The sequence below is a fragment of the Protobothrops mucrosquamatus genome, unplaced genomic scaffold, assembly GCF_001527695.2.
Source record: "Protobothrops mucrosquamatus isolate PMUCROS unplaced genomic scaffold, P.Mucros_1.0 scaffold988, whole genome shotgun sequence".
Taxonomy (NCBI): Eukaryota; Metazoa; Chordata; class Lepidosauria; order Squamata; family Viperidae; genus Protobothrops; species Protobothrops mucrosquamatus.
The window spans coordinates 136,685-149,661 of NW_015387227.1; the positions used below are offsets into that span (position 1 = coordinate 136,685).

Genomic DNA, 12,977 nt, shown 5'->3' on the forward strand with positions numbered 1-12,977 from the left:
CTAATCCTAATGAACAAGGAAGATAAGGCTGAAGAGATAAAACTCCTGGAAATTTTGGGAAGAAGTGGACTCATCAGTTTGGGGATTCAAGATAAGGTACTGATACTCCTTCCATTTTCTCCCCCATCCTGTCAGAACTTATCCTTTCCCCCACCATTCAGTCACAACTGATGAAGCTTATTGGATGAGAAGCAAAATGTCTTCTTCCTCAAGGAGAAAAAAACCCCAGTCCAAGTTGCCTTTTGAAAAAGCACCTGGATGACTGAAAATCTCCACAGACATACCACATGATATTAAAACCTTAGATACTGTATGTTCCACCTTTTTCACTGCCTGCAATTGCACAAAGACATAGAGGCAGATGGCCAGGCTGCTTATTTCCATGTCTGTGTTACTAAATCTTTTACCTCAGCCCTATTCCACTTTTCAGGGAATAACCTTCATGAAACGGAGGGCCTTACCATAGTAACCATAGTAAGCCAGCTGTCTCAGATGGAACATTGGGAGGAGAGGTAATGAACCATACATGCCCATTCGTGGTACACAGAGCCACCATTATAATTGTGCCCACAAGCTCACAGCTGACCAGTCAAAATGGCTGAAGTAGAATTTCAAGGAAATGATGCTCATTGGGATGCAGATCCCTTGTAAAAGCACCTGAAAAGCACCTATCACAGTAACAGCAAATAATATAGACAGTGATTGTAAACTTAAACGGGTTTTTATACACTTTGATTTGCAGCAAAGAGGCCTAGCTGGTAAATGTTTTCTAGGGACACTGAAATTATAGTATTAATGTATAACTTGGAAAGCTGCCCCAAAGATAGAAGAGGAAATTATTTAAAAAGAAATACAAGGGGCAGGCAAGAAGGTAGAACATCTTCCCTTAGGAGAACTTAAGAGCAGATAAAAATAATGCTATTTGTCTCTCTGGGACTAATAAAAGCAATAACCCCCCCCCCCAGAACATCATCATGTTTTATTTGCTGAACTTATAAGACCAAGTTTAATATGTGTTTCTTTAATCAATTGGCCTAGCTAATTTAAAAATATTTCCTATCCTGACAAAAGATGCCAGTACTTCAAAAATCTGTCTAAACCATTGACCCAACAGTAAACAAATGCTGATGAATGTCTACCAGATGCCACCAATAAACCAATGAAAACTATCTGCATTTTCTGGTGTTTCTGGTTCCTAAAAGCACAGGTTTGCATTTGGATGAACCCACTGAGCAAAAAGCACTATTATATAACCGTATAATTGTGTATAGGTGTGACAATGGACAAAACAATGCACCGGTGTATCTCACAGAATCAGAATGGAAAGGCCCTTGTAGATCATCTAATCAAACACCCCACCCAATGAAGGAATTTATTACAACAGCAGTGAATTTATATCAATGGGAATGAACACAAACATTTCATTTTAATGTACACAACTAACAGTGTGAAAGAGTTTCCGACTGAAATAATGATCCAGTACATGCATTTATTTATAGTAAATAAATTATATAAATATAGTAGATATTTATAAATATATTTATACATATATGTTTATAAATATATTTACTATATAAATATAGTAAACAAATTAGTTGAAGGTAGGACATTCAATTCTTAGGGGAACAGAAACTATAGTCTGCAAACTGGAGAGCCAATCTAGGCAAGTATGTCATCTCCCTGGAGCAAAAATCAAAGATGTAATTGAAAACCTTATTAAAATAATCAGTGCCGTAGATTTCTACCCCTTTCTTCTCCTACATGTGGGGACAAATGACATAACCAATGAATCTGGAAACAATATCAAGAGATTATGAACAGCTAGGGAAGAAAGTTAAAGAATTAGGAGCATAAGTGGTATTTTCAGCTATACTTCCAACAAAAGGCCAACATCCAATGAGCGAGCCAAGGATTTTAGAAACAAACCACTGGCTTAAAAACTAATGTCATCAAGAGAACTTCAGTTTCCTAGACCAGTGGTGATGAACCTATGGCACGGGTGCCAGAGGCGGCACTCAGAGCCCTCTCTGTGGGCACGTGCGCCATTGCCCCAGTCCTAGGCCTTCAGCTGGGTTTTATAAAACCTTTTCGCTTTAAATCTTCGCCGCCGTGTGCAAAAAAAAAAAGGTTCAATCAATCAATCAATTTCAACTTCTCGCGGGGAAAAAAAAGATCTTGCAAAGTTGGAATTAATTGATTGAACTTTTTAGTCCCACCCAGTCTGCCGTTACCACCGCAGCCACGCCCAGCCAATGGGCGACACCCAGCCAATGGGCCACACCCACCCGGCACTCAACGATGCATAAGTGGGTTTTGGGTTGCAGTTTGGGCACTCAGTCTCTAAAAGGTTCGCCATCACTAGACCATGGTCTGCACTACCTACATAAAGGGCTCCTTGGCAAGGAATAGACTGCACTTCACAAGAACTGGAAAGAATATATTCAAAAAATGACTGGCTCATCTTATCACAAGGGCTTTAAACTAAAATTGATGTGGGAGTGTGGCCAATCTTCACAACCTTTAGAACCTAATTCCAAGCAAAACCCACTAGATAACCAATCATGTAAGGATGTAGGAAATAAAGAGAAAGAAGAAAAACTCAGGTGCAAAGTAGGAGATATAGGAAGCATACCCAGGGTCAGCCATAAAGAACTTAAATGCCTCTACACTAACTCTCAAAGTTTAGGGAAAAAATAGGGTGAACTTGAAATACTAGTACACAAGGGCAAGTGTGATATAATTGCCATTACAGAAACTTGGCGGGATGAAACTCATGACTGGAATGTACTGATAGAAGGATACAAACTATAAAAAAAACACCAGACCTAACTAAAGAGGAGGTGGAGTTGCATTATATATTAGAGATCACTTCCTCTCTATAGAGATGCACACAACAAAGGACGAAAACCTTCTAGAATGCATATGTGTCAACATACAAGAAAAAAAGAATGACATTGCCATAGGTATACACTACAGTCATCCAACCAAGCAGAAGAAATACATGAACTGTTTGCTAACCAATTAACCAACATATGTAGGAAACACACCACAATAGTAATGGGAGACTTTAACTGGGAGACATCAACTGGGAGACAAACTTTGCAATAAATGGGAGATCAAACACATTCCTAACTAAGTCAGCTGACAACTTCATCACCCAAAATTTAGAGATGGTAACTAGAGGAACATCTATACTGGACCTTATTCTTACTAACAGAGAAGAAGTAATAAAGGGAATTGAAATTGCAAGAACTTTAGGGGAGAGTGACTATGTCATATGAAATTCAATATAAAACAGACACAAGCAATAGAACATAAGCAAACCAGTTTTAGATTTTAAAAGAGCTGATTTTAACAAATTCAGAGAGAGCTTGGGAAGGATCCCGTGGATGAAAATCTTAAAAGGGGAAATCAACTCAAGAATCATGGGAAACTCTGAAAAAAAAGGTTATAAAAACCCAGTCCATTCAAAAAACACTGAAAAAGAAAAACAGGAAAACCAAGAAGAAACCAGCATGGTTGAACAAAGAACTCTCAAACCACTAAGAGAGAAAAAAAGGACAAGTACAAAAAATGAAAAGAGGGATGCATAACTAAGGCAGAATACCAACAAACAGCTCGAACGTGCAAAGGTGAAGTTAGGCTTTGAACGAAGTAAAACTTGCAACAAATGTCAAAAATAATAAAAAAAAGTTTCTTTCAATACATAAAAAACAAGAAAAAAGTTAAAGAAACAACTGGTTCACTAAGGGGAGAAGATGGCAAAGCAGTAATAGACAGCAGAGAAAAAGCATAACTGTTTAATTCATTCATTGCATCTGTTTTCACATTAAAAAAACCGCTACTCAACTTACTAAAAACAGAACCATAAATGACAGGATAGGAATGCAAATTAAAATATGCAAAAAAATAAGGTAACAGAACACCTGTCAGCTCTAGATGGATTCAAATCACCAGGTCCTGACGAACTATATCCCAGAGTTCTGAAGGAATTGGCAGATATGATTTCAGAACCATTGAAACATATCTTTTAAAGTTCTTGGATCCAGTTCTGAGGACGGGAAAAGAGCTGATGTGGTCCACATCTTCAAAAAAGGGAACAGGGGGGAAAAAAACAGATCCAGGAAATTACAGACCAATCAGCCTGACATCAATACCTGGGAAGATCTTGGAAAAGATAATCAAGCAACAAATCTGCAAACACCTAAAAGCAAACAAGGTTATAACCAGTAGCCGACATGGGCTCATCAAAAATAGATCATGCCAAGCAAATCATATTTCATTCTTTGATGAAGTGATCAGTGAAATCCTGTGGACATAGTATACTTTGATTTCAGCAAAGCATTTGGTAAAGTAGACCACAATCTAATTCTTGGCAAGCTAGCAAAATGTGGGATAGACAGCATCACCACCAGGTGGGTTTGTAACTGGCTAACAAATCATATTCAACACGTAGTCCTTAATGGAACTACATCAAACATGGAGGGAAATAAGCTGGCAGGAATAGCCAACTCCTCAGAAGACAAGCTCAAAATCCAAAAAGATCTTGGCAGACTTGAACTCTGGGCCCCGTCTAACAAAATGAGATTCAACGTAGATAAAAGTAAGGTTCTACACTTGTTATCTTCTGGGAGGAGGGGGCTCTGTGATATCCAAAGCAGAACATCCAGATTCAGTCACAGCTTTGTTCCATACAGTATTAACCTTGTGAACTCTAAAGCTTCCTCCTTCCGTTATGTATTCAAGATGGACAGTGAATAATATTCATATGTTACTTATATGTAAGGGTGTAGGTCAGTAATGGCGAAGCTTTAAGAGACTGAGTGCCCAAACTGCAACCCAAAATCACTTATGCATTGTTCAGTGCCAGGTGGGTGTGGCCCATTGGATGGGTGTGGCCCATTGGGTGGGTGTGGCCCATTGGGTGGGCATGGCTGTGGTGGTAACGGCAGACTGGGTGGGACTAAAAAGTTCAATCAATTCCAACTTTGCAAGATCTTTTTTTTTCCTGCGAGAAGTTGAAATTGACTGATTGATTGGAGGCCTAAAGCAAAAAGATTTTATAAAACTCAGCTGAAGGCCTAGGACTGGGGCGACGGCGCGCGTGCCCACTGAGAGGGCTCTGAGTGCCGCCTCTGGCACCCGTGCCATAGGTTTGCCACCACTGATGTAGGTCTATACATATGTTGTATATAGTATGTTTTAAATGTGTGTTACTATACGTACACTTTGAGAGGAAGCAACTAAATTTCATTTTTAATGTGTGCCATTGTGCCCACAGGAAAAAAATGACAATAAACGTTATCTAATCTAAAATCTAATCTAATCTAATCTAATCTTAGGCAAAAAGCCAACTGTATAGGTATATGCTAGGTGAAACGTGGCTTAATGCCAGTAACTAAGGAGTCCTAGTGGACAATAATTTAAACATGAGCCAACAGTGTGGGTCAGCAGCCACAAAAACCAATGCGATCCTAGGCTGCATTAATAGAGGGATAGAATCAAGATCACACGAAGTTCTAACACTACTTAGTAAGACCACACTTGGAATACTGCGGCCAGTTCTGGTCACTACAATATAAAAAAAGATGTTGAGGCTCTGGAAAGAGTGCAGAGAAGAGCACCAAAATTGATTAGGGGACTGGAGGCTAAAACATATGAAGAATGGTTGCAGGGATTGGATATGTCTACTCTAGAGAAAAGGAGGAGTAGGGGTGACATTATAGCACCGTTTCAATATTTAAAGGGGTCAAACTATTTTCCAAAGTACCAAAAGGCAACACAAGAAACAATAGATGGAAACTAATCAAGGAGAGGTGCAACCTAGAACTAAGGAGGAATTTCCTGACCATGTGAACAATTAACCAGTGGAATGGCTTGCTGTCAGAAGGCATCACTGGAGGCTTTCAAAAGAGACTGGACAACCATTTGTCTGAAATGGTCTAGAGTCTCCTCTTGAGCAGGGAGTTGGACTAGAAGACCGTCAAGGTGCCTTCCAACTCTATTATTCTATGTTCTATTTCTGAAGGTAAATTCAGTCTATTCAGTTTCATTTATAGGATTGCCGGGAGAAAAATTTTCAAAAATGTATCTTTGCAGAACTTGTCCTCCCCATAACCTCACTAACAACTCCCTCTATGTTTTGCATATGCTTTCCAAGATGGGTTTTCAAATATTTTCAAATCACACAATCTGTTAGTTTAAAAGAAAGAAAAAAATAGAACTTGATCACGGAGCCATCTTTTAAGGATAAAAACTTGGCTGCCTCCATCTACTTTTTGTGCCCGGAACTCCGTTGACTTCCCACTGAAGTGAAGGGTTCTACAGAGTGTTGTTTGAAAACCCCATGCTGAGCAACCCAGAGGCTGAGTCTGCACAATCTGTTGGAATAGGGAAGGTTGTTTCTGATACAGCAGCTGAGGTGAATCAAGCCCTTGGGTGAGCAGGCTGTATCAGGCTATTGGGTTTAGCTCAGGGGTAGGCAACCTTGACTCGTGGACTTCAACTCCCAGAATTCCTGAGCCAGCATGGTTCAGCTTGGAAACCTCTCTCTGTCCCCTCAGCATGGCTGGCTCAGGAATTCTGAGAGCTGAAGTCCACGAGTCATAAAAGAGCCAAGGTTGCCTACCCCTCGTTTAGCTGAATAGACTTATTTGCTTGGGCACAACATGTTACGTGGACACAAAAGTCAATTTCTGTTCACTTGGATTTAAAGTATTTTACATAATGTGAATTGAACCAGGGAATATCAAAGACATACACAATTAAGAATAGAACTGCATTGGAGGTAGAATAGAATGGAGGCCGCTGAAATAACGGGGCCAGTTAGAATCCTACCAAATTTCTCTTTTAAAGATTGGACTCTTTTTCACACTTACATCCTTTCCAGCTACCAAGATTCTGGTCTTCTACGATTACAGGTAGTCCTCAACTTACAACCATTTGTTAAGTGACCCCCTCAAAATTACAGTGGCCCTGAAAAAAGGGTCTTACGACCATTTTTCATACTTCCAACAGTTGCAGCATCCCCATGGTCATGTGATCAAAATCCAGATGCTTGGCAACTGGCATGTACTTATGACGGTTGCAGTGTCCTGGGCTGATCACTTTTTGAGACCTTCTGGCAAGCAAAGTCAACGGGGAAGTCAGATTCACTTAACAATTGTGTGACTAATTTAACAGCTGCAGTGATTCACTTAACCACTGTGGCAAGACAGGCCATAAAATGGGGTAAAACTCACTTAACAAACGTCTTGCTTAGCCATGGAAATGTGTGGTCATAAGTCCAGGACTACCTGTAGGGCCAGCAGAATTAAAATTGCTTCAATACAGCATTTAACAACATGTACCGTCATCCTGCTATGCTTATAGGTGAACTCTACCTGCTCAATTTAGTGAGAGTTGCTTTCAAAAAAGTATTCTGGATTATGATATTCAAACTGCTTTCCTACTTTATTTTGAATAGTTTCTCAGCTTATTGGGGTTCCAACTAGTTTCCCAAAGGAGTGAGGTGAACCAATAAAGCAGGAAAAAGCTTTGCCCTACCTTCATCACGTTTCCTCTTCTCACCATTTGATCGAGGAATCCCCAGAATCCCATTAATGGAGTAGGAGCCCACTGGATCATTGGAGGCACTGGAGACAGGAGGGGAAGCTGTACTGGGAACTGGACAAAATGAGAAAGGAAGAGGGCTCAGAAGAACAGGACCCAGCAGCTAGGAAGTGACATATACCCCCAGCCTCATTTGAAGACCTTGCCAAGAGACCAGTTCCAGGTAACCAAGATCCAAAAATACGTGTTTAAGAGGGTCACCCATTGTGAATCACTTTCAAAAATGTCTTACATTTCCTATCTTAATATTTCCAAGTCTACCTAGATTTTGGTAATGGGAAACTCAATTACCAAACTTGGGTATCTGAGGTGGGTGCAGCAGCTGGAGCAGAAATCTGGCAGCTGGTGGAATGGTGCTCCTTCCTTCCAGCTAGATCTTCCAGCTATTATATTTGGCACTGGGGGTGGAGGAGAGAGATACAAAAGGCATCGGGCCATTTGAGGCCCAAAATTGTGGGAGAGCATGGGTGAATATGTACTTACTCTGTATTCCTAATTGGCTTCAGACTCTAGCTTCCACTGTAATATTATAGTCCATTTATTGTAATGGAGTTCTTTTTCAAGCAAATCATGGAATCACAGACTCATATGGCTTGAAGGACCCGTGAAGTTCTTCTAGTCCAGGAGTAGGCAACGTTGGCTCTTTTATGAGTCATGGACTTCAACTCCCAGAATTCCTGAGCCAGCATGGCTCAGCTTGGAAACCTTTTACTTTCCCCTCAGCATGGCTGGCTCAGGAATTCTGGGAGTTGAAGTCCACGAGTCATAAAAGAGTCAAGGTTGCCTACCCCTGTTCTAGTCCAACCCCCTGCCCAAGGCAGGAGATCTTATTTCATCATGGGCAACATTGTCCTATGTTTTCTTGAAAACCTCCAGCAAGAGGTTTTGATTGGACAGCCATTTGTCTGGGATGGAATTAAATCTTTTGCCTTGGGCAAGGGGTTGGACTATAGGAGATCCAAGGTCTTCATTAAAAAAGAAATTCTGTTTAAGGAATCCTAAATTAGCCTATCAAATCTTCAGAGGTTTTTGCAGAAACCAAATCATATATATCAGAGGTGAATATTAGATATTTCTCTCTCTCTCTCTCTCTCTCTCTCTCTCCCCCTCCCTCCCTCCCTCCCTCTCTCATTTTTTGTTTTGTTTTAAGAACTGCATAAAGGGATTCCCTGATAATACATTTGCACTCCTTCTCTCAAGCAGCTTTGGTGATGGGATATAGTTCTTTTTACCAGAGGTCTCTCTAGCACAAGGTGACACAAAATTAGCTTAAGAACTGCAGTTTGTTCAATCCAATATTGACCGGCCATTTTTTGGGAATTGGAGATTTTTCCACAAAAATTTGAATCTCATTTAACCAGCACATTATAAGTCAAGTGTATGGTCTAGGGCAGGGGTCTTCAAACATGGCCCTTTTATGACTTGTGGACTTCAACTCCCAGAATTCCTCAGCCAGGCACGCTGGCTGAGGAATTCTGGGAGTTGAAGTCCACAAGTCATAAAAGGGCCAAGTTTGAAGACCCCTGGTCTAGGGTCACTCCACATTTTATCTGAATCCTGGGCATATCTATTCAATACTACACAATCTTCGAACTCCGGGATAAATATAAATCAGCTGTTTATTGTTAAAAAAATTAAAACAATAAAAACAACTATTTACAATGTTAAAACAAACTTAGCTTTCGCTGGTCCACTGCCAGCGTCTTCAGAGTAAACATTGGGGTGGAGAAAGATCTCTTATAAGCCTTGCTAACCTAGTTTTTTACACATTGACCGTGTGATAGGGCCATTCATCCTAAGTGACCATAATTGCCTTAAATGTCCCGCCTCCCCTTGTTTGAACTGGAGTGCAAACATATATATATATTCTGACAGACATATATTTTAAAAACCTACACAGAATATTATTTTATGGTTCAAGAGTATAAATATAAGCACTTTAAATGTTACTAGTGTCATACTAATAAAAATTGTGAGTTGTGAGCCCTGCATTGGTTGCCAAAAGATTCCCAATTAGTGTTTAAAGTGCTACTTTGACCTACTAAGCCTTTGGGACGATATTCTCCAACTGGAATTGACCTAAGTGAACATCCCAGGGAAAATTAATGGTGATCACTCATTATGTTTCCCTAGTTAGACTTCTCTACCATCTCTACCCTATGAGGTTTATCACCTATTGGAAGATGGTGACAGAATTCTTCCAGAGGGCCTTTAGTTTGGCTTAATTAGGACAATGACGTTGTATGATTGCTTTTGGATATTGCGCAAGGGATTTAAATGTATATTTATGAAAGTTATTTATTATTACTATTTATTTTATTATATATACATTAAATGCTCTTTATTGTGTATGTTTCAGGTTGAAATGTATTGTGTACAACCAAGAATCTTTTGATTGTGGCAGCACTAAAACAGAATGAATGAATGAATAAATAAATAAAATTAACCAATCCAGAACCTACAACTTGTTCTTGTTTTTTTAGAATTACATTTGGGCAGGATCTCAGAATAAATTAAGCTTAATAACTAGTTCAGTGGAGAATTGCAAGCATTTTGGATACATATCCAACCGCCTGGTGAGGCAATCCATGCCATTGGCTAACAGCTTCGACTGTCAGGAAATTCCTCTTCATAGCTATTTCTTTACAATATCTATTCCTTAGTTCAGAGCCTACTATATGGGAAAATAATGAACAAATCCATTCCTTTCTTTATACTGTGTGACCTTTTTTAGGATTTGCAGTTGGTCCCCAATGGAACTACATCTACATGGAAGAAAGCATGCAGTGATAGATGCAAGTGACCAGGTACAGGAATTGAGTTCAAAACACTAAAAATTTATTACATGCTAACTACACCCATGAATCTGGTCTACTAACGATCAAGCTACATTGGCACTTAATAAAGATCCACCAAATTCACAGGCGACTGGACTTGGGTTTCTTGCGGCCGCACAACAATTCCAAACAGGTGACACATTTACCCCCAACCTTGGACTTAGCCTATTCATCTCCTTCAGGTACCTCAAGGTTTTCTCTTGGGCCCAGTGCTCTTCCACATCTTCATAAATGACCTAGGTAAGGTGAATTGAAGGGGTACTCATCAAATGTGCAGATACCAAGCTAGAGGGAATTGCTAACACTTTGGAAGATAGACCTAAGATTTAGAAGAATGTTGACAGACTTGAGCATTGGGCCTTATCCAACTAGGTGCAGTTCAGTGATGAGAAGAGTAAGGCCCTACACCAGCAGTGGTGAACCTAAGGCACGGGTGCCAGAGGCGGCACTCAGAGCCCTCTCTGTGGGCACACGCACCGTCTCCCCAGCCCTGTCTCCTCCCACGGCCCCCTCTTCACCAGCAGCCTCCCCAGAGAGTCACCCCTGGGCGCAGCCCACGCGAAGCAGTGCAGCCAAGGACATGGTGGCCGGGCAGCAGGGACAAGACTCTGCCCTTGCCCCCCGTCACACACAGATGATGCTGTGATGCATGGGCAGAGGGCGTGGCCACCATGGCGGTGCTGGGTTGCCTGGGTGATCTGTGGCGGGCCGTGGAGGTGGTGGATGGCCCAGTGGGCAGGGCGGAGCAGGAACAGGGGTGGGGAGCGGTTTTGGGGCACTCAATCTCTAAAAGGTTCGCCATCACTACCCTACACCTAGCCAGAAAAAACCATATGCACAGGTACAGAATGGACAGTACTTGGCTCAACAGTAGTTCCTATGAGAGGCATCTAGAAGTCCTGGTGGACCACTAGAAAGCATGCAGAGAAGAGCAATAAAGATGATAAGGGTCTGGAGGCCAAATCATACAATGAACAGCTAAGTGAGTTAGGTATGTTTAGCCTAACAAAGAGAAGGGTTAGGGGTGATATGATAACAGTCTTCCAATACTTGAAAGGATGTCACAGGGAAGAGGACAGTTGATTTATTCTCCAGAGCACCTGAGGGCAGGACAAGAAGCAATGGGTAGGAATCTGTCAGAGGGAGAAGTGGAACTAAGGAGTAATTTCCTGACAGTGACAATAATTAATCAATGGAACAGCTTGCCTCCCAGAGATGTGAATGATCCATTGCTGGAGGTTTTCAAGAAAAGATTGGACAACCAATTGTCTGGGATGCTATAAGGACACCTGCCTTGACCAGAGGGTTGGACTGGAAGATCTCCAAGGTCCCTTCCAACCCTATTATTTTGTGATACTGGACCTAGTATTCCAAGAACAGTCTGAAGAAGGCAGAAGAATTATTTCCCACAATTTGGACTACAAGTCTAATGAATATATCCCACAGTAATGTTTGCCTTGTGAACACATCACACCTGTGAACTACTAAGATACCTAGATCTTTTTCAGATATACTGTACATGTCTTCTCTGACAGGAGGAAGAAACTGTCAGATTTTGAACATAAACCTTATGCAATTTTCTGGGGGGGAAAACCTTGGTCTTTCCTGCTGAGCTAACGTTTAGGCACAAAATTTAGTTAATTTATGAGAGGTTTAAAGCAGACTGAAGTTGTTTATTTTAATTTTAAATAGATTGAAACTGTGGTCTCTTTTTGAGCAGATTCACTCTACACTCTTCATGAATATCCCCACCCCCTTGGGCAATACATTGAAGTTACGTATGCACATTGTGACCACTTCTATGTCCTACTACACACTTACTAAGATCACCAATACTGTAATAACAAATTGGGGCATCACGGGCTAGGAAATGAGCAAAATATAAATGCCTAGACAGCAAATAGAATGTGTAAATTAAAACACACAGATCAAGATGCATGCATAAATCCAGTAAGATTAGAAACTACCATTCCACTTCCTACAGCGACGACTGGCCGTTCCAGATTACAGCAAATTAAATCCCATTAACGTCTGATGGCAATTGCAAGTTGACCTAGCAACTTTCTTAGAAGTTTCTGCAGGAATCTTCTCTAGTAGGAACTATACAATCTCGATTCAGTCCAACCACTGCATCTAGCAAAAGAGAGGCAGCCTATTTTGTTAGCCACTATTATCAGTAGAATAGGAATAGGAATAGAATAGAGCTGGAAGGGACCTTGGAGGTCTTCTAGTCCAGCCCCCTGCTCAAGCAGAAGGACCTACACCATCTCAGACAAGTGACTGTCCAGCCTCTTCTTAAAAATCTCCAGTGATGGAGCCCCCACAATTTCTGGAGGCAAGCTGTTCCACTGGTTAATTGGATGTGGATTATTGTTCTGATATGCATCTGAGCAGAAGCAATGGAACTCTACATAAGGAATATTTATGAGGTCTGAAGTAGATCGTTTAACCTAGATAATGTAAAAACACTTCTGTTTGAGGGAGAAACTTGTTTTAAAAATCTGGTTTGGAATAATGAAAGAAATCTGA

General features: G+C 40.8%; 1 protein-coding gene across 1 annotated transcript in view; it reads right to left on the minus strand.

Annotated features, from left to right (window-relative positions):
* The window catches only part of PAX2 (paired box 2), a 148,497-nt gene that overhangs the window by 67,592 nt on the left and 67,928 nt on the right, over positions 1–12,977 (minus strand). The window contains exon 5 of the mRNA XM_015819793.1: positions 7,546–7,665. Within this exon, the coding sequence (XP_015675279.1) occupies positions 7,546–7,665 (120 nt within the window). The remainder of the gene's footprint in view (positions 1–7,545; positions 7,666–12,977) is intronic.